At 45.4% G+C, this 21,329-nt stretch overlaps 6 protein-coding genes across 6 annotated transcripts; 2 read left to right on the forward strand and 4 right to left on the reverse strand.

Moving 5' to 3' along the window:
• Nucleotides 1-2,386: 2,386 nt before the first annotated feature.
• Nucleotides 2,387-2,797, reverse strand: LOC135010490 (histone H3-like). Its single transcript, XM_063952373.1, has one exon. The coding sequence runs from the start codon at nt 2,795-2,797 to the stop codon at nt 2,387-2,389; it is 411 nt and encodes a 136-aa protein (XP_063808443.1).
• An 11,290-nt stretch (nt 2,798-14,087) lies between these two features.
• Nucleotides 14,088-15,055, forward strand: LOC135010496 (histone H1B-like). Its single transcript, XM_063952380.1, has one exon. The coding sequence runs from the start codon at nt 14,239-14,241 to the stop codon at nt 14,902-14,904; it is 666 nt and encodes a 221-aa protein (XP_063808450.1). The 5' UTR covers nt 14,088-14,238; the 3' UTR covers nt 14,905-15,055.
• Nucleotides 15,056-16,156: 1,101 nt separating this feature from the next.
• Nucleotides 16,157-16,561, reverse strand: LOC135010502 (histone H4). Its single transcript, XM_063952387.1, has one exon. It carries the CDS (start codon nt 16,526-16,528, stop codon nt 16,217-16,219), a length of 312 nt encoding a protein of 103 aa, XP_063808457.1. The 5' UTR covers nt 16,529-16,561; the 3' UTR covers nt 16,157-16,216.
• Nucleotides 16,562-17,920: 1,359 nt separating this feature from the next.
• LOC135010500 (histone H2B 1.1-like) lies at nt 17,921-18,401 on the reverse strand. The gene has a single exon (XM_063952385.1). The coding sequence runs from the start codon at nt 18,350-18,352 to the stop codon at nt 17,972-17,974; it is 381 nt and encodes a 126-aa protein (XP_063808455.1). The 5' UTR covers nt 18,353-18,401; the 3' UTR covers nt 17,921-17,971.
• A 105-nt stretch (nt 18,402-18,506) lies between these two features.
• LOC135010499 (histone H2A type 1-like) lies at nt 18,507-19,148 on the forward strand. Its single transcript, XM_063952384.1, has one exon. It carries the CDS (start codon nt 18,703-18,705, stop codon nt 19,093-19,095), a length of 393 nt encoding a protein of 130 aa, XP_063808454.1. The 5' UTR covers nt 18,507-18,702; the 3' UTR covers nt 19,096-19,148.
• Nucleotides 19,149-19,927: 779 nt separating this feature from the next.
• Nucleotides 19,928-20,440, reverse strand: LOC135010498 (histone H3). The gene has a single exon (XM_063952382.1). It carries the CDS (start codon nt 20,392-20,394, stop codon nt 19,984-19,986), a length of 411 nt encoding a protein of 136 aa, XP_063808452.1. The 5' UTR covers nt 20,395-20,440; the 3' UTR covers nt 19,928-19,983.
• Between the last annotated feature and the right edge of the window lie 889 nt (nt 20,441-21,329).

Below are 21,329 nucleotides of genomic sequence, written 5' to 3' on the forward strand. Positions count from 1 at the left end.
TGTGACAGCCCACTGGGTAGATGTATGGACTCCCGCCGCAAGAACAGCAGCGGCGGCACCAGTAGCAGCATCTCGCAAACGCCAACTCTTTCCTAGGCAGGCTACGCTTTGTATCACCGCTTTCCAGAATACGCACACAGCTGAAAACCTCTTACGGCAACTGAGGAAGATCATCGCGGAATGGCTTACCCCAATTGGACTCTCCTGTGGATTTGTGGCATCGGACAACGCCAGCAATATTGTGTGTGCATTAAATATGGGCAAATTCCATCACGTCCCATGTTTTGCACATATCTTGAATTTGGTGGTGCAGAATTTTTTAAAAAACGACAGGGGCGTGCAAGAGATGCTGTCGGTGGCCAGAAAAATTGCGGGACACTTTCGGCGTAGAGGCACCACGTACAGAAGACTGGAGCACCACCAAAAACTACTGAACCTGCCCTGCCATCATCTGAAGCAAGAAGTGGTAACGAGGTGGAATTCAACCCTCTATATGCTTCAGAGGTTGGAGGAGCAGCAAAAGGCCATTCAAGCCTATACAATTGAGCACGATATAGGAGATGGAATGCACCTGTCTCAAGTGCAGTGGAGAATGATTTCAACGTTGTGCAAGGTTCTGATGCCCTTTGAACTTGCCACACGTGAAGTCAGTTCAGACACTGCCAGCCTGAGTCAGGTCATTCCCCTCATCAGGCTTTTGCAGAAGAAGCTGGAGGCATTGAAGAAGGAGCTAACACGGAGCGATTCCGCTAGGCATGTGGGACTTGTGGATGCAGCCCTTAATTCGCTTAACAAGGATTCACGGGTGGTCAATCTGTTGAAATCAGAGCACTACATTTTGGCCACCGTGCTCGATCCTAGATTTAAAGCCTACCTTGGATCTCTCTTTCCGGCAGACACAGGTCTGCTGGGGTTGAAAGACCTGCTGGTGACAAAATTGTCAAGTCAAGCGGAACGCGACCTGTCAACATCTCCTCCTTCACATTCTCCCGCAACTGGGGGTGCGAGGAAAAGGCTCAGAATTCCGAGCCCACCCGCTGGCGGTGATGCAGGGCAGTCTGGAGCGACTGCTGATGCTGACATCTGGTCCGGACTGAAGGACCTGACAACGATTACGGACATGTCGTCTACTGTCACTGCATATGATTCTCTCAACATTGATAGAATGGTGGAGGATTATATGAGTGACCGCATCCAAGTAGGCACGTCACACAGTCCGTACTTATACTGGCAGGAAAAAGAGGCAATTTGGAGGCCCTTGCACAAACTGGCTTTATTCTACCTAAGTTGCCCTCCCACAAGTGTGTACTCCGAAAGAGTGTTTAGTGCCGCCGCTCACCTTGTCAGCAATCGGCGTACGAGGTTACATCCAGAAAATGTGGAGAAGATGATGTTCATTAAAATGAATTATAATCAATTCCTCCGCGGAGACATTGACCAGCAGCAATTGCCTCCACAAAGTACACAGGGAGCTGAGATGGTGGATTCCAGTGGGGACGAATTGATAATCTGTGAGGAGGGGGATGTACACGGTGATATATCGGAGGGTGAAGATGAGGTGGACATCTTGCCTCTGTAGAGCCAGTTTGTGCAAGGAGAGATTAATTGCTTCTTTTTTGGGGGGGGTCCAAACCAACCCGTCATATCAGTCACAGTCGTGTGGCAGACCCTGTCACTGAAATGATGGGTTGGTTAAAGTGTGCATGTCCTGTTTTGTTTATACAACATAAGGGTGGGTGGGAGGGCCCAAGGATAATTCCATCTTGCACCTCTTTTTTCTTTTCTTTTTCTTTGCATCATGTGCTGATTGGGGAGGGTTTTTTGGAAGGGACATCCTGCGTGACACTGCAGTGCCACTCCTAGATGGGCCCGGTGTTTGTGTCGGCCACTAGGGTCGCTAATCTTACTCACACAGTCAGCTACCTCATTGCGCCTCTTTTTTTCTTTGCGTCATGTGCTGTTTGGGGAGGGTTTTTTGGAAGGGCCATCCTGCGTGACACTGCAGTGCCACTCCTAGATGGGCCCGGTGTTTGTGTCGGCCACTAGGGTCGCTTATCTTACTCACACAGCGACCTCGGTGCAAATTTTAGGACTAAAAATAATATTGTGAGGTGTGATGTGTTCAGAATAGGCTGAAAATGAGTGTAAATTATGTTTTTTGAGGTTAATAATACTTTGGGATCAAAATTACCCCCAAATTCTATGATTTAAGCTGTTTTTTAGGGTTTTTTGAAAAAAACACCCGAATCCAAAACACACCCGAATCCGACAAAAAAAATTCGGTGAGGTTTTGCCAAAACGCGGTCGAACCCAAAACACGGCCGCGGAACCGAACCCAAAACCAAAACACAAAACCCGAAAAATTTCCGGCGCTCATCTCTAGTGTCTATGCCCTCTCCCCTCGGATTCTGCGGGCTAGCTGGATGTCTTTGGGCATGATGGTTACCCTCTTGGCGTGGATGGCGCACAGGTTGGTGTCCTCGAACAGCCCCACCAGATAAGCCTCACTGGCCTCTTGTAGGGCCATAACGGCAGAGCTCTGGAAGCGCAGGTCGGTCTTGAAGTCTTGGGCGATCTCACGCACCAATCGCTGGAAGGGCAGCTTGCGGATCAGCAGCTCGGTGGATTTCTGGTAGCGGCGGATCTCTCTGAGAGCAACAGTCCCGGGACGGTAGCGGTGAGGCTTCTTCACGCCGCCGGTAGCTGGGGCGCTTTTCCGAGCAGCCTTGGTTGCCAGCTGCTTGCGGGGAGCTTTACCTCCGGTAGATTTGCGGGCGGTCTGCTTGATCCTGGCCATCTCTCCTCACGAAACACGTCTAAAGGCAAAAAAACGAATACATATAGAAAGCAGCCGCTAGCATCTCTATTTATGCACTGTGCTGCGCTGTCATTGGATGAGTTAAAGGCGCCTTTCATCCTGATTGGCTTAGGCATATGTATAGTACTTTTCAAAAAGCCCTCCAAGACTTTAGGGTTTCTCCCGGGTGCGGCAACAAAATCAGTCTCCATTAGAGGTTTTATCACGTTTCAGCCAGAAGGATTGCTGTATTCCGGGAAGTCTATGCTGGCATTCTAGCCAGGGGAGACAATCAAAACACACACACACACACACACATAGCAGTGATACAAGCCTCAAGTCTAAAGAGTCTTGAAATAGAAACCTTATTACATACAGTACTGTGAATAGCTACCGTCGGCGGGAATAGTACGTATGGGGACAGATGTGCCTCACCAGCTGTGCTCTCTACTGTCCGGGAGATCACAGTATATGTCTGCAGTAAAAACATCAGCGATTAATATGTCTGCTTACCAAGTAACATTCACGATACGATAGTCATTTGCATATTACAGCATTAAGAATACATTTATCTGGTAGATCTCAATTATCATATTATGAGAAGCTTTAGAACGGAGAATAATCAGATCTTCTGCCTGCATTGGGGACGATGTGATACTAATGTGAAACAGTAAGTAGTGTTACACTATTGTTACTATTCTATGAATACATCAGTAGATACTATCAATACCAAAGTATCAAATAAAACCACAAGCCAAATCTCATTAATCTGAGAAAGACAAAGTACAATACATGGAGAACACAGGAGGACATTTGTCTAGATAGTGTAAGGGTTTGCAATGAATGGGCTATTGGTGGAAATAACAATCAGATACAAGTGAATCACTTTTTCTTTTTGTATAGCTGAATTATTATAAATGCATATTTAATGAGTTAAGTTTCATTTCCCATTTATAAAAACAAACAAACAAACAAACAAAAAATAAGGGGTTGTTTGTTTAAGAATTGGCAAAAGGTGTATTTTATTATGTTCAATCGAGTTTAAAACTCTTATAGGGGATTATATTGCTATGAGCACAATGCACATTCAGTGACCTGAATGTATGGGAATTAAGAATAAAAATGTAATGTCATAATAATGACTCACTATGCTATGGTGCACTACAGAATACCTACAGTGAGTGCTCCTCCTTTTATTCTATCTGTGTAGGGGTTGGGTGTGCTACTGTCCATTACTCCTCATGCAATTCTATACCTATTACTGAGATTTAGTTAGTACTAAGGGAAGAGAATATTATAAATGAATAATCCATACTAAGGCAGATGGTGATTGGTGATTACCTCCTACATGGTGCCAGGTGGGATGCTTAGGGGCTACTGGCTTACCTATTGGACCCCTTGCATGTGCTACCATCACTGGAGGACAGACGGCATTTATTTCTTAGAGCGGTGGGTAATTACATTTTAGTAAACTGTTGAGAAACCTTGTGAAATATTTTGGAAATGTTCACACGACCATTTCTATATTTCCACACACTTTTACATCACTGGTGTAAAATAAAGAGTCAAAAGGATTACACCAGGCATGTCCAAACTGAGGCCCTCCAGCTGTTGTGAAACTACATATCCCAGCATGCCCCGACACAGTCTTGCTGTCAGAGAATGCTAAAGCTGTGTCAGGGCATGCTGGAAAGTGTAGTTTCTCAACAGCTGGAGGGCCGCAGTTGGGACATGCCTGGATTACACTGTACAATATGAGTAGAAATGAAACAAGCAAAACTGTTTAGGAACAGAAACTGGTTGTCTTGCTCCTTAAACTTTGCCAGCAAAATGGCCGCCGTTGCCATGGTTACTAGAAATTGCTAGGCAACCGAAAATGGTTGTCATGCTTAATCTACTTGGCCTGAAAAATGGCCACTTTCTCCTGCAGGGTCCACAGGGTATCCACAGGATACATTGGGATATGGATGAGCGACAGCGGATCTTGCACCAATCGGTCAAAGCTTTCTGGGCTCCCAGTACGCAGTGGGCCCGTCTATATATACCTGCCACCTGGCTCAGGCAAATCAGTTTTTAGTTTGGTGAGGCAGGAGCCGGACCATGGTCTAAGGGCTGCTGGTTTTTGGCAGCCATAAGCTTTTTTACTTTATTTTTATAGTCTTACTATTTTTTTCTGAGTGATCTTTCTAAACAGCGTCTTATACGTACCTTAGAAAGAGTCACTCCAACTACTCCCCGCCGAGTCGCGACAACGCTTACCCACGAGTACAGTGCTGTTTCGGCGGGCGTCTGTGTCGGATAAAACTAGCAAGTCCAGCAGACGTTACCAGGCTGTGGCCGGAGCACGGGAGGAAGGTAAGGCATAGGTTCCGCTTAGAGGGGGAACATGGACACAGCCGCACTCTTTTGGGGGAAACTACCAAACAGTCGCTGACGCGGCTGCCACCGAGAGTGCACAAGTGCTAGGCCTTAGGGATCAAAGGCTCCAGGAGTAGCATGAGGCTGCGATCCCTAATTTTGAGATCAGCAGTGGGGAGACGGATGCACCCCTGGTCGCCCCTCCCCCCCCGATTCACGACCAGTTTCCTCCGAGTCTCCTGCCATAAACTGAAGCGGCTGTGTGACTGGTGCATCAGTGTTCACTTGGCAATCTGTGTTCACTATATTTTCACGGAGCGGCGGTGGACACTTATAGCATATGGATCCACTCGTATTTATCGATTCTGGAAGCGGGGTAAGTCTCCCTGTATCCCGCTCTCCTGAGTGGGGGCTATAAAACACTAAGTGGGTCATTCAGACCTGATCGCATGCTGTAGTTATTTGCAGCCGTGCGATCGGGTCTGAACAGCGCATGCGTGGGGGCCGCAATGCGCAGGCGCGTTGCTGGCCGGCGATGGCCATCACTGGGCAGCGACAAAAATAATGAAGAAAGCATTTGCAGCAGCAAACACAAGAAGATTGACAGGAAGAGGCCGTCCGGGGGTGTCAACTCACCGTTTTCTGGGAGTGTTGAGGAAAACGCATGCGTGTCCGTCCGTTTCCATGGAGGGATCCTGACATCAGCTCCAGCAAGGATCATTGCAGCGGGTGAGCAAGTCCTGAGCTGTGCAGAGACTGCACAAACTTTTTGTTTGTGCAGCTCTCTGCACAAGCGTTTGCAGCCATACACAGCAATCCCACCTCCCCTGTGGGTGGCGATTACCTGGTCGTAGCAGTGCAAAAAATAGCCTGCATGCAACCATGTCTGAATTAGGCCCTAAGTCTCTATCTACCTTTGAGTACAAATAGTTGGATAAGGGCATAATGCATATGAGTTTGATAATATTACTGTGGTTTCTTTTGCTATGCGTCTGAATACAGTTTAAGCATTTTTATAAAGTAATGCAGTAATATGTTTCTCCTACATACGTGAACTGTACCTGTAGTTGAATATGTGGTCATATTGCTTATTATACTAATGTATAATCTGTGACTGACTGTTAGTGTGATTGCTGACTTTGCTATAAATTCTGTCAGTTTTCTCTGTTTACTCCGATCCTCAATGCTGGTGCTAAACAGGGTAGGGTCGGATTGTATGTCACTTTAACACATTTTAAAGTGATTACAGTCACAAATTGTGTATTACACTGTTAAATTGTCTGATTATTTATCATGTCTTAGAGCAGAAAAGGTGAGGAAAACACACTCACATCAGCACCAACACTCATATCATGTTTGTCATGTAAAGCTGGGTTAACATCTCAGGATCTGGTTCAAGATGGGTTGTGTGCAAACTGTATTAGCTTTCACCAAGGTCTCTTGAAATATTCAAGGCAGATGCAGGTGTAAGTTGATCCACCATGGGCTATGTTTGCACAGGACATTATCCAGTATAGCTGAGTGGATAATTCCAACTTCTGTACCGGTGATAGGTTGCACTATTATATGTGCAGCACAGGGGAAGCAGTAGCCTCTCAACAGAAACAGGCTGAAAAGCCAGTGGTAAGTAAATCATTTAGACACAAAACAACATCTTCAGAGTCTACACATGTTTCAGATGAGGACTCATCAGAGGACGAAGACTCATTACACTCTGGTTCTGAATATGAGGATGAGGAAGAAGGTCTCAGCTCAGTGGACATATCTGAGTTGATTACTGCAATGAAATCCATTTTATCCTTAGAAGAATCAACATATACTGTGTTAAAATCCAAGGCACCTTTATTTAAACGTCCCAAAACAGGTAAGACTGAGTTTCCTGGATCAGAACAGCTGACGGAAATTATGGAAGAGGCTTGGGTTATGCCCAGTAAGAAATTTAGAATTCCTAGGAAATGGAATTCCAATTACCCTTTTCTGACTGAGGACTGTTTAAAGAGAGAGGTAGCCCCTAAAGTAGATATGCATGTGATTCGCTTAGTGCAAAAATCTACATTACTTCTGCCTTCAACATCAATAAATGATGTCACGGATAGGAGAGTAGATGGTTTGCTAAAAAACAACAACTTTTTTTTCCCTGTCTGGGGCAATCATTAGACCAGCCATGGCCTCAGCCTGGATGGCTAAAGCAGTGGCTGTCTGGCAAGATGCATTGGTAGGGGAAATTTCAACGACATCCAGAGAGCAAAAATCCCATGTGACACATATCAAACAGGCTGCAATATTCTTGGAAGAAGCAGCCTTAGATATGGGCACTATTGCCTCTCAAACATCAGCCTCAAAATTAGCCGCTCACCGAGCAGTTTAGCTACGCACCTGGAAAGCTGATTCAGAATACAAAAAAGATAAGCCATCAGCCTGATGGTGCGGGCCTCCACCTGGGGGAACCCAGGGTGGGAGGCCGACTTATTCATTTTGCACAAATCTGGCAGCAGTCTACCACAGATGCCTGGGTGCAAGAAGCGGTGTATCCCAGTTATGCGTTTTCTTTCAGGAAAAACCCTACTCAAAGGTTTTTTTTTTTTATTGTACCAGCCTTTCTTTGGTAGAAACGAGGGCCAGGGTTTTGCAAGAGGCAGTTCAGAAATTGCTTCAGTCAGGAGTAATCATTCCTGTTCCTCCTGCACAACAAGGACAGGGTTTCTACTCCAACCTGTTTTTAGTCCAGAAGCTGAACTAGTCGTTCCAGCTCACACTCAATCTAAAAATGCTGAACAAATACATTTGGGTACCTCGGTTTCATATGGAGACCTTACATTCCATCATTTTGGCTATGGAACCATGGGATTTTATGGTATCCCTGGATATACAGGATCCTTACCTGCATGTTCCTATAGCTCTGTCCCATCAGCGCTATCTCAAATTCGCTATCCTCCAACAGCATTTTCAGATTCAGGCTCTGCCATTTGGTCTGGCCACAGCCCCCAGAGTATTCACCAAAAATGTGGTGATTATGGTAGCTTATCTCCGCCAGCAGGGGATAAGAATATTTCCATACCTCAACGATCTTTTTATCCTGGCACAGTCTCAGGTATTGCTTCTGTGTCATCTGCAACATACAATAGAGTGTCTGCAGAAGCACGGTTGGCTCATAGATTGGGCAAAATCATCTTTTGTTCCGTCATAACGGATGACTCATTTGGGGCTGTATTGGATTTGAGCCGTCAGAGAGTAATTTTACTTCTGAGAAAAATATCCAAACTTCAGTAAAGGATCCAGGAGCTTCTACACTGTCGAAGAGTATAAATTCTCGCAGCAATGTGTGTGATGTGTCTAATGGTGTCAATTTTCAACATGGTAGAGTATGCTCAGTTCCATTCAAGACCTCTGCAACATCGGATCCTTACCAAGTGGAATGGGGTCATCAGACAATAAAAATGCAGACTATGATTCTTCCTCTGGAAGGAAGGAGGTCATTAGCCTGGTGGCTACAGACAGCCCATCTGGACAAAGGGAGACCCTTTTGGATATCAGATTGGGAAATTCTGACAACAGATGCCAGCATTCAGGGCTGAGGAGCAGTGTCAGGAAGAAATTGCTTCTAGGTGCAGTGGACCAAGGAAGATGGATGCCCTGTCAGTGAGATGGGACTTTCGTCTGGCCTATGTGTTTCCTACCATCACCCTGTTAACCAGGGTGGTGAGAAAGGTAAAAGTATGGATGGTGTAATGGTTAGCATTACTGCCTCACAGCACTGAGGTCATGGGTTCGATTCCCACCATAGCCCTAACTGTGTGGAGTTTGTATATTCTCCCCGTACTTGCATGGGTTTCCTTCGGGTACTCCGGTTTCCTCTCACAATCCAAAAATATACTGGTAGGTTAATTGGCTTCCAACAAAGAAAAAAAATAACCCTAGTGTGAATGTGTGTCTGTGTGTACATGTGATAGGGTTTATAGATTGCAAGCTCCACTGGGGCAGGGACTGATGTATATGGCTAAATATGCTCTGTAAAGCACTGCAAAATATATGTATAATATATAAATAACTGGTAATAATAATAATAATAATAATAATAATAATAATAATAATAATAATAATAATATGTGTACACTATATAAAAAACTGGTGGCGGTAGTAATAATAATAATAATAATAAAAAGGAAAAGTGCCGTTATACTAATAGCTCCGGCTTGGCCCATAAAACATTGGTACACAGATCTGCAGAGGATGTCGATGGATGCTCTATTCCTACTACCTCAACATCCAGATCTACTGATTCAGGGGCCTTGCCATCACAGACATCTGGATTGACTGTCTTTGATGGCGTGGCTCTTGAGACCTCCATCCTGAAGTCAAAAGGATTCTCTCAACAGGTAATTCAAACAATGCTTAGAGCAAGGAAAACCTCCTCAGCTCGCATTTATCACATAATATGGCAAGCCTATATTCAATGGTGCAGTGAACGGAAACTTGACCCCAGGTCTTTCAGAATTTCCAGAATCCTAGCATTCCTTCTGGTTTAAGGGTGGCTTCCTTGAGAGTGCAGGTGTCAGCACTAACTGTATGGTTCCAAAAGAAAATTGCCAACCTACAGAATGGGCACACTTTTTTCCAGGTAATGCTGCACATTCAACGTCCCTCTGTTCCTCCTACAGTGCCTTGGGATCTAAGTTTAGTTCTAAAGGCCCTTCAAGTTGCCTCATTTGAACCACTTAAAAGAGTAGATTTTAAATGGTTGACAGCTAAGGTTCTCTTTCTTCTGGCTATGGCTTCAGCTCGAAGAGTTTCAGCATTTGGCGCATTATTATTTTGTCCTCCATTTCTCATTTTTTATCCAGATAGATCGGTTCTCAGAACTAAATCTGGGTATCTTCCTAAGGTGGTGTCTAAATTCCACCTTTACAAAGAAATTGTAGTCCCGGCTTTCCAGGGGCCAGACCTATCTGCGGGAGATGCATCGTTGGAAATTGTCCATGCCTTAAGGATCTACGTAGATCGTACCAGTGCTATCAGAAAGACAGATTATCTCTTTGTTCTCTACGGATTTCATAGGAGAGGGTGGCCTGCTGGTAAGCAGACACTGGCGAGGTGGCTTTGGATGACGATTTCAGAAGCATATTCGAAGGCTGATCTCCTGTTTCCGGATAATGTCTCTGCTCACTCTACTCGTAAAGTAGGTCCATCATGGACAGCACAGCATGGTGCTTCAGCAGAACAGATATGTAAGATAGCCACATGGTCTTCCATTAACACATTCATTAGACATTTTGCTTGTGGATACCTTTGCCTCTCAGGATGCTGAATTTGGGCCAAGCATTCTCCTGTCTAATCAGGAGCGTTGCCACCACTAAATTGCTTTGGGACATCCCAATGTATCCTGTAGATACCCTGTGGACCCTGCAGGAGAAATATAAGTTATGGTAATAAGTTACCATTGATAACAGTATTTCTCCTATGTCCACAGATATCCCACCTTGACGCACCTGATTTGAGGATCCTTTTACTCACTAAACTCTTCCCTCTTGTACGGAAGGGTGGGAGGTTGTGCATGTGTGGTCTTCTCGCCTGATTAGTGCTCTACATGATGCTCCTGCCTTAAGCTTTGGAAAACAACTGATTTACCTGACCCAGGAGGCGAGGATATATGGACGGGTCCACTGCATGCTGGGAGGCCAAAAAGCTTTGACCGATTAGTGTAAGAACCGCTATCGCTCAACCATATAACAATGTATCCTGTGAAACCTGTGGATTTAGGAAAAATACTGTTATCAATGGTAAGTTCTTACCATAACGTATATGTTGCTATGGTTGCCGAACTGTTGCCAGGGAACAGAAACTGGTTGTCATGCTTAAATCAAATTTGCCATCAAAATGGCCACTGTTGCCATGGTTACCCGACATTGCTAGGGAACTGAAACTGGTTCAATGTTTAGACTACTTGGCCTTCAAAATGGCCAGCATTGCCATAATTATCGGACATTGCTAGGCAACTTCCCTGGAGCACTTTCCCAGCTGGTATGGAGCCACCCAGGTGAAAAGAGGAACAGTTTCCCCGAGTTTTGGGGCTTGTTCTTGGGGAATCTATACAAAGCAAAGGCCCTGGTACTGGAAAAAACGGTTTAATGTCTCATACTGATGTAACGGTATTGGGCAGCATGAAGCCTATTACTAAGGGTAAGGCCGAAACTAGGATTTTCGCCACCAGGGAAAAAGCAGTGATTCCCCTCCCCAAAATGTGTTTATAAAAAATGTTATTATTAATAATAACAATAGTAATATTAATAATAATAAAATAAAAATATAAAAAAAAAAAAACCCTAAGACTAAAATAATCACATTATCAAAAATTTAGAAAAAAGAGGGATATTTTGGACAACATCCCCCTATGTGATCCAAATGCCCTCTGCGTCACATACCCCATCAGCGGCGTGTTTCACTACATTCCCCCCTGTGTGTCCCCACACATTGCACTTTATCATAACACCTCATTACTGCACTACATTCCCCTATCCACTGCACTACATCACTACACTACATGCATTCACATCAGTCCCTGCCCCAGTGGAGCTTACAATATATATTCCCTACCACATGCACCACTTAAACAATTTTTATTGGGACTCAATTAATTATATTTTTGGATTGTGGGAGAAAACTGGAGTACCCGTAGGAAACCCATGCAAATACAGGGAGAATATACAAACTCCACACAGTTACAGTAGAGCCATGGTGGGAATCAAACTAATGACCTCAGTGCTGTGAGGAAGTAATGCTAACCATTACACCATCCGTACTGCCTCTGAGAAGCTTTAGATCTGAGTATAATCAGAAATTCGGAATGTGCTGGAAACTATTATACTAATAGGAAACAGTAAATACCATTGTATGTACTTGCAAACTATACTCACTAATTCCAGGGAGATATTAATATGAATGCAGATATACATAAAAATAAAAATAAGAAAAGTCACAACTACATATGTCAAAAACACTGTCTATGGCATAAAATAATAATGATGATTTCATTTTTAAAACGTTAATACATTAATCATATTAGGTCATATTAGGTCATCGCTACCGTACGGTAGCTTTAGAATGGAGTATGAACAGAACTTCTGCGTGTGTGAAACGATATGATACTAATGGGAAACAGTATTATTCAATTGTAACTATTCCATTGAAACATTTGGATACAATCTGTGAAAGTATCAACTTAGACCACAAGCTAAAGCTTATGTATCCGGGAAACTGCATGAAGAGAATATAAAGCTGCTGTGTACTGTATGTGGATTGTACAAAGGGGATTTTCATCTGCTCAGTGGAGACTAATTTCAGATACAATAGTCCCTGTACGTAAAATCAACCACTTATTGTTCTATTTTAGTTACTGTCTTTTTCTTTATGCAGATATATTTATTTATTTTTATATCCATTTTACATGTTCTTGAAAAAAATAAACATTAAAAGTATTGGAAAAAAAATATTTTTATGGGTCAGCTTTTATTTCTATTTTGTTTCTACCATCCTTGGGGCCCCAGAAATCCCTAGTAGTGGCCCAGGTCTAGCTCCGTGTTCTCCCTACCTGCTCTGGAGACTCTCAATGCTCTAGATCACAACTCCAGCATGCAATCATGGGTTGGGGAAGAGAGTGAGACCTGGATGGTACTTGCTGCTGGCACACGCCCTCCAGTTAGTAGTCATCGGTATTTTTCAAGAACCCGCTTCCATCTCCATTTGCCTTCCATTCCTCAATGTCGATCCTCTCCTCTCAGCTAGTTATTTTTTAACAAGCTACGTCATTTAAATTTTATTCCGCATAACTATTGTGAGCATATAATTCTTCAAAATCTTCCTATCTTCTCCTATTTGTTCTTCCTTTTCCTCCCCCGTGTTCCATCACGTCTCCCCCGATTTTCCCCTTGTCTCTCCCATCTCCCCGTTTGTTTCCTGTTGCCATCTTTACCCATTCACCTTTATTTTCCCCCTGTTTCTCTTCCTTTCATCCATTCCTTCCACCTGCCACTACCCTTAGAGGTCCCCTTATGTATCCCCATATTTCTGCCTCTCCATTTTTCCCTCTGTACCCTTATTATTCTCCATATTATTACTGTCTCCTTTTATTTGTATCACTATTCATACCGATTCCCTCTGTTGTTCCTTTTGCTCCTCTGATCTCCCACTCCTCGTCTCCTTATTTCTCCCGTCTCCAGATATTGTACCCTTTATTCCTATGGTCTCACCCTATTGCTCCCATGTCCTCTTTTAAAAATATCAGTCTCCTATCAATGGGAACGGGACCCCATAGCCCACCTACTGACACACTTAAGATGCATAGATATGCATCAATGTCTATATGGATCATTATAAGAACATGTGGAGAAAACGCCACCAGCATTTTTCAGGACATGGAGAATCTCAGGCCGGCAGGATTATTCTGAAGCTGATTATGCACGCCAGATATCTTTCTTTTATTTATTTAGTCAAAGTAACTAGAGTTCCCAGACAGGAGTGCCAATACCTTGTGGGGCAACCTGCCTGTGCTATCCATCCGGGTGTACAGCATCCCACACATCACCTTTATGTCTTTCAAAATGCGGCATCCTCTGCACTGATTATGCCCCAGCCACCTTTGTTCGGTGTAGTGCCTGGAGGAGAGAAAAGTGCCCGATGAGACATTTTTCGCTTCGCAGAAAAGATGTATTACACGCCAGCCAGATCATGCCTGGTCTAGGTGAGCTGACAGGGGCTATTCCCGGCACTCTTCACAGCGCATAGGCTAGCAATGACAGTAAAGGGTTAGGGGAGACCTTGGAGTACTGGTGTGGTGCAGAGAGCCAGCTCGCCGCTCACCTCATGCCCTATAAAAGACTGTTTTTCTGCGCTAGGGAAACACAAGGTGAGAGCAGATTCCCCCGTACACTCAGACAGGGAAGAGTTTACACGGCTGCTCATTCCGCCAATGGGAGCACAGAACACCTCACTCTCGGCAGCCAATCACAGCACAGCCGGCAGTGTATATAAAAGACGTGAGTCAACACCGGGCGTTGTAGTATTATTGATTAAAGTTAAGTTCTGCAAACATGGCGGAAACTGCCCCCGTCGCCGCCGCTGTTCCTCCATCAGAGGTCGCAGCCAAAAAGAAGAGGCAGCCGAAGAAAGCTGCTGGAGGAGCAAAGAAGAGCGGCAAGTCTTCTGGACCCAGCGTCTCCGAGCTGATCGTAAAAGCCGTGGCCGCCTCTAAAGAGCGCAGCGGGGTTTCTCTTGCCGCCCTGAAGAAGGCTCTGGCTGCCGGAGGCTACGATGTGGAGAGGAACAACAGCCGCATCAAAGTGGGGGTGAAAGGATTAGTGACCAAAGGAACTCTCACCCAGGTGAAAGGTACCGGCGCTTCCGGCTCCTTCAAGCTCAATAAGAAGCAAGTGGAAAGCAAGAAGGCCGCCCAGAAGTCCCTGAAGCCCAAGAAACCTGCAGCGAAGAAAGTGGCCAAATCCCCGAAGAAGCCCAAGAAGGCTCCGAGTGCAGCCAAGACCCCGAAAAAGGTGAAGAAACCCGCTACAGCGGCTGCTGCCAAAAGCCCAAAGAAGCCTATAGCCGTGAAGCCTAAGAAGGCGGCCAAGAGTCCCGCCAAGAAGGCGGCGAAGCCCAAAGCTGCCAAGAGTCCGGCCAAGAAGGCAGCGAAGCCAAAAGCCACAAAAAGCCCGGCCAAGAAGGCAGCTAAGCCTAAGAAAGCTGCGGCCAAGAAGTGATTGTAAAGCCGCAGCCTCTCTTCCTTGTTATCCCCCAAAGGCTCTTTTCAGAGCCACCCACCCTGTCTCGGCAGAGCTGTAGGCGCACGATGTGATCTATTGGGGGACTAAATAAAAACTGTAGTGAAGAAGTCGCTACATGTGGCAGAAATATCTAGTTTGTCCCTTACACATCAGTCCTAGAAACATAGCTCTTGATAGCAGGATATGGACCACTTGGCCCATCTACTCTGCCCCATGCAGTCACTGCATAAGTGGGATATGCAGGGGAGCGGGACTAAATGCAGTTATCTGTTAAATCTGCAGATAGATCGGGAACGTATACACTAAAGTGTCGGGTTCTTCTATCTCCAGCCGCCCGTAGTAGCTGAATGGTTGTTTTATGTGTACTTGGTCGTACAGTCTGGTGTAAGGAACAGCACCGCGTGTTCTGCACGCCATTCCCGGTGATGTACAGACTGCGAGGTACCCGGAAAAGGTATAATTGTTTGCTACAAAAAAAAAAAATGCCTCCCTTGAAAATACAGCCTGTTCCTATAGCTCGTTTCTGGATTAATGTAGGAGACCCTTAAATTAGTTAATTAACGTTCAAAGCCTGCAGGACCCCTCTATGGACTAGGCGGCGGGTGGCAGGCTGTGTGGTGCCCTGGATGATATGTAGTCCTGCAGCGCTTGGTGCCTCCTTTCCCGAGCCCCTTACCTCTCCCAGGCATTGTCCCCCCAAAAAATGAATTATGTAACCTGGCTGCTTTCATCAAATTTGCATATAAGCTGAGCTGCGCTGATTGGTAGAAGTAAGCATGTCCCCCTCCACCGATTGGTTTAAAGAAGAGCGGATACATTTTTCAAAAACTCCGCCGATAAGCTAAGCTGTAAGAGAACATGGATTTCCTAGTGAATACTTAGTTTGTCCTTCATAAAAAAAACTTGTGTCCAACAGCTTAGAACTAGTCAGCCACCGACAGTGTGTTGTGCCATCTTCGAAACAAAGGATCATGGCGGTACCTCTAGGACAAATCTACTCACGTCTCACCCACTGCAAGAATTCATAAACATTACACATTAGTAGTGGCCAGCTTGGGCATAAGCTCACTAAAATACTGGCCCGGTCCTTTCATCATCACTCCAAATAAAGACAGCAACCACTAGCGGTGTGCCTAATGTGAGGGAACGATTAAGTACTAGGACCCGGCTTATAGTCAGAGTACAGCACTACACAGAGACGTTGGGTTACAGATCTTTCGTAGAAGAGATGGGCGGCCCTGAAAAGGGCCTTTGTGTGCGGGTGATGGTATTAGATGCGCCTCGGTGTTTAGCCTCCGAAGCCATACAGAGTGCGGCCCTGGCGCTTGAGAGCATAGACCACATCCATAGCGGTGACCGTCTTCCTCTTGGCGTGCTCGGTGTAGGTGACGGCGTCCCGGATCACGTTCTCCAGAAACACCTTCAGCACCCCGCGGGTCTCCTCGTAGATGAGGCCGGAGATACGCTTCACGCCTCCTCTCCGTGCAAGGCGGCGGATGGCAGGCTTGGTGATGCCCTGGATGTTGTCCCGCAGCACCTTCCTATGGCGCTTAGCGCCTCCTTTTCCGAGCCCCTTACCTCCTTTACCTCTTCCAGACATTATTCAATAGCTAACGACAAAGAAATATGAGGCAACCCATTTTCGGTTGCTCTTTAGAAAGAGGTAAGCGGACCTGATGGGTGACTGAGCACTTTGAGAGGCGGAGTCATGGCTATAATTAGATGTTAAAAAGTCACTGCCTTACCATCAGATTAGGGGCATAAGATGTATACGCAATATAAAGTTACACTTATCTAAGATCTTTTTTCCCATACAATTCCTGTACTTGGTACAACATAATATTCAACCTAAGATACAATGTAATATTATCCATACTGAGTCCCATTCTTATCAACGTCCCAACATTTGATATAAGGCTCATAACAGATGATATAGATGACGACTGAGAAATAGCAAATCAGAAAAAATGAAATGTCATAAATATAGGACAGCATAAAGTATAATATATATATATATATATTTATTAGCACTGCACTATAATTTATTTTATATAATAGATTACTTTATTTAGCACACTGTTGTTCATAGACTTATTTTTATTGAAGTAAAAAAAAAAAAAAACATTTATAATTTAACCGTTTTAATATCCTTTATTATATATTGTCCAGATAAATAATAGGTATATAATAAGTGACTTGCACAACCTCATTGGGATTGGAGGATGAAAATTCAAAATGGACCAATGAGTCGAACAGATTTCGGCGGGACAAAACAAAATCACTCCAATGACATGCCGCTTCTGGCTGGTCAGTGTAACGTCTGTCCCGGGCTCGGTCTGAGTGTCAGCTCTGCGCTTCGGTCTCTCTTCTCCCTGTAATAATGAGCGCCGCTGATACTGCACTCAGCCAGTCCCGCTCCGGAACACTGCTGCTCAGCCACCCCCTGTATCTCTGTTACTATAGGGAGCACAGCTGGCACGTGTACCTAAGCCAGCATTGTATTGTGCGATCATAAAGATCTCCTTTCATTAAATGCAGCTAAACGGAACCTGATGTCTTATAATGGATTCGGTGCAATATACCTGCAGTGATACCGGAGATTGGATCCCGGTGTTACACGTGCAGTGATACAGTAACAATAGCATTCTACACAGGGCATCTTGAAAGACAAACAACCTTTTAGCAACTGTTTTTATAGGAGATTCAAAGTGATACGAACAACGGGACCAATTGCTACAATCTACTGATACTTTGTAACATTGGAATAAGATACAATAATTCTCTAGTTCTGCAGCAGCTACACGGGCAGTCACTGCTCTATGGATTGCTTTATGTAAGCACTAATGCTGACATCTGTAATATGATGACTATATGACCCCGCTTTAGTTTGGAAGTGAATATACAGTTCATGGAAGCGGAGATACAATAAGGCAGATTTGCAAGTAGCACATATAATACCCATCATAGTTTCAGCCCGATTAGAGAGGAGGTGGGTGGCTCTTAGAAGAGCCTTTGTGTTGATGTGGGTCAGAGAAGGGGGTGATTACTTGGCGCTGGTGTACTTGGTAACAGCCTTGGTGCCCTCGGACACGGCGTGCTTGGCCAGCTCTCCCGGCAGCAGCAAGCGTACGGCGGTCTGGATCTCCCGGGAGGTGATGGTCGAGCGCTTGTTGTAATGAGCCAGGCGAGAAGCTTCCCCAGCAATGCGCTCAAAGATGTCATTGACAAAGGAGTTCATGATGCCCATAGCCTTGGAGGAGATGCCGGTGTCAGGGTGCACCTGCTTCAGCACCTTGTAGACGTAAATGGCGTAACTCTCCTTCCTGCTCTTCCTACGCTTCTTCCCATCCTTCTTCTGGGTCTTGGTCACCGCTTTCTTAGAGCCTTTCTTAGGCGCCGGAGCAGACTTTGCTGGATCAGGCATTCTTTAGGATCTCTTCGACACAATGTAGAAAATCTGTGCGGTCATCTCATCTCACACATCTGTTTTATTTATAGGCAGCTTATGCAAACGAGGCATCACCAATGCAAGCTACACTATTGGGTAGAAGTGTCATGTGACACTGGTAGGCATCGTAACCCCACTCTTCTTTTTGCGGATTGGTCTGTGGATGAAGTTGAGCTGCATTGTTTAGCTTGTAAGCAGACCAATCACAGAGCAAGCAGCATGTCGCTTCTGAGTATATATGTAAGAGGAGGGCGGTGTTTTAGAGACATTTCTCTCAGTGTTTCTGTTGAAAGAGAGACTCTTTTATCTCATTGAACCTCGCAAGCATGTCTGGAAGAGGGAAACAAGGCGGCAAGACCCGTGCTAAGGCAAAGACTCGCTCGTCCCGGGCCGGTCTCCAGTTCCCAGTCGGTCGAGTTCACCGTCTGCTGAGGAAGGGAAACTATGCGGAGCGTGTGGGAGCCGGTGCCCCGGTGTATCTGGCCGCAGTACTGGAGTACCTGACGGCTGAGATTCTTGAGCTTGCCGGAAACGCCGCCCGCGACAACAAGAAGACCCGCATCATCCCCCGCCACCTGCAGCTGGCTGTGCGTAACGACGAAGAGCTCAATAAACTGCTCGGTGGGGTGACCATCGCCCAGGGAGGCGTTCTGCCCAACATCCAGGCCGTGCTGCTGCCCAAGAAGACCGAGAGCCACAAACCAGCTAAGAGCAAGTGATTTCACTGCTAGATACTTGTCCCCGCAACACAAAGGCTCTTTTCAGAGCCACCCACCCTGACCCCAAAGAGCTGATTCATGATATGCTGTACATGTGGGAGTAAGTAGCCCGCTGTTTAGCGGGAAAGGTGCGAGTATCGTACTTGGCGTTGTGCTTCTGACGGGAAGTAAATCAGACCCTTGCGTGTAACAAGCAGTAGAGCGCAGACATAACAATGTTATTTCCATAATGTTCTTTCTGCAATAGGACTTATAGCGCTAAACAAATTAAATTAATACAATACAGCACAGCACAGAAACCGTGGAGCGCAGGGAAGCTATGCAGGAGATACTAAATGGACATTTAGAGAGTGATGAGTGTGTATGAAAGATTCTAGAGCGGGGGCCTCTCGAGCTATGCGGGGATGTGAGTTCCATAGAATCGGAGCTGCACGGCTAAATGCTTGACCCCCAGATTCATTAAGGGAGGTACTAGATGTGTAGGGCAAGTTCCTCGGTAGAGGACTCTATAAAGAGCCGCCTTACAGGCATTTACTTCCATAGAAAAGTGCTCATGGAGCCTTATTAAAACGTTCCCTTACACTTGATCAACTCTAACCTTTCATGGTGAAGACTAGTAGCCCCCTGTGCCCTGACTGCACGCTGAATTGAGGAGGCTCCCGCCACTGTTCCAGGGCAGCGGCAAGCTGGAAGGAAGGTGCGGGTAATTAAGGGATATAGGCCGTGAGCTTTGTGGCTACTAACTACGAGGAGCCTGGGCAGAGCTAAAGGAGGTGGTATCCGTCCAATTAAACACCATTGTGTAACTTATGCTTCAGCTGGTTTAGAAGGATTTGGTGGCTCTGAAAAGAGCCTTTGTGTTGCTGCGTGTATAGGAGTGCCGAGTGTCTATGCCCTCTCCCCTCGGATTCTGCGGGCTAGCTGGATGTCTTTGGGCATGATGGTTACCCTCTTGGCGTGGATGGCGCACAGGTTGGTGTCCTCGAACAGCCCCACCAGATAAGCCTCACTGGCCTCTTGTAGGGCCATAACGGCAGAGCTCTGGAAGCGCAGGTCGGTCTTGAAGTCTTGGGCGATCTCACGCACCAATCGCTGGAAGGGCAGCTTGCGGATCAGCAGCTCGGTGGATTTCTGGTAGCGGCGGATCTCTCTGAGAGCAACAGTCCCGGGACGGTAGCGGTGAGGCTTCTTCACGCCGCCGGTAGCTGGGGCGCTTTTCCGAGCAGCCTTGGTTGCCAGCTGCTTGCGGGGAGCTTTACCTCCGGTAGATTTGCGGGCGGTCTGCTTGGTCCTGGCCATCTCTCCTCACGAAACACGTCTAAAGGCAAAAAAACGAATACATATAGAGAGCAGCCGCTAACATCTCTATTTATGCACTGTGCTGCGCTGTCATTGGATGAGTTAAAGGCGCCTTTCATCCTGATTGGCTTAGGCATATGCATAGTACTTTTCAAAAAGCCCTCCAAGACTTTAGGGTTTCTCCCGGGTGCGGCAACAAAATCAGTCTCCATTAGAGGTTTTATCACGTTTCAGCCAGAAGGATTGCTGTATTCCGGGAAGTCTATGCTGGCATTCTAGCCAGGGGAGACAATCAAAACACACACACACATAGCAGTGATACAAGCCTCAAGTCTAAAGAGTCTTGAAATAGAAACCTTATTACATACAGTACTGTGAATAGCTACCGTCGGCGGGAATAGTACGTATGGGGACAGATGTGCCTCACCAGCTGTGCTCTCTACTGTCCGGGAGATCACAGTATATGTCTGCAGTTAAAACATCAGCGATTAATATGTCTGCTTACCAAGTAACATTCACGATACGATAGTCATTTGCATATTACAGCATTAAGAATACATTTATCTGGTAGATCTCAATTATCATATTATGAGAAGCTTTAGAACGGAGAATAATCAGATCTTCTGCCTGCATTGGGGACGATGTGATACTAATGTGAAACAGTAAGTAGTGTTACACTATTGTTACTATTCTATGAATACATCAGTAGATACTATCAATACCAAAGTATCAAATAAAACCACAAGCCAAATCTCATTAATCTGAGAAAGACAAAGTACAATACATGGAGAACACAGGAGGACATTTGTCTAGATAGTGTAAGGGTTTGCAATGAATGGGCTATTGGTGGAAATAACAATCAGATACAAGTGAATCACTTTTTCTTTTTGTATAGCTGAATTATTATAAATGCATATTTAATGAGTTAAGTTTCA

The sequence above is a fragment of the Pseudophryne corroboree genome, unplaced genomic scaffold (genome assembly GCF_028390025.1).
Source record: "Pseudophryne corroboree isolate aPseCor3 unplaced genomic scaffold, aPseCor3.hap2 scaffold_2354, whole genome shotgun sequence".
Classification (NCBI taxonomy): Eukaryota; Metazoa; Chordata; class Amphibia; order Anura; family Myobatrachidae; genus Pseudophryne; species Pseudophryne corroboree.

Bases quoted from the DNA above. Each gene is read 5' to 3' on its own strand.
- LOC135010490 (XM_063952373.1), bottom strand. From the start codon at position 2,797: ATGGCCAGGATCAAGCAGACCGCCCGCAAATCTACCGGAGGTAAAGCT.
- LOC135010496 (XM_063952380.1), top strand. From the start codon at position 14,239: ATGGCGGAAACTGCCCCCGTCGCCGCCGCTGTTCCTCCATCAGAGGTC.
- LOC135010502 (XM_063952387.1), bottom strand. From the start codon at position 16,528: ATGTCTGGAAGAGGTAAAGGAGGTAAGGGGCTCGGAAAAGGAGGCGCT.
- LOC135010500 (XM_063952385.1), bottom strand. From the start codon at position 18,352: ATGCCTGATCCAGCAAAGTCTGCTCCGGCGCCTAAGAAAGGCTCTAAG.
- LOC135010499 (XM_063952384.1), top strand. From the start codon at position 18,703: ATGTCTGGAAGAGGGAAACAAGGCGGCAAGACCCGTGCTAAGGCAAAG.
- LOC135010498 (XM_063952382.1), bottom strand. From the start codon at position 20,394: ATGGCCAGGACCAAGCAGACCGCCCGCAAATCTACCGGAGGTAAAGCT.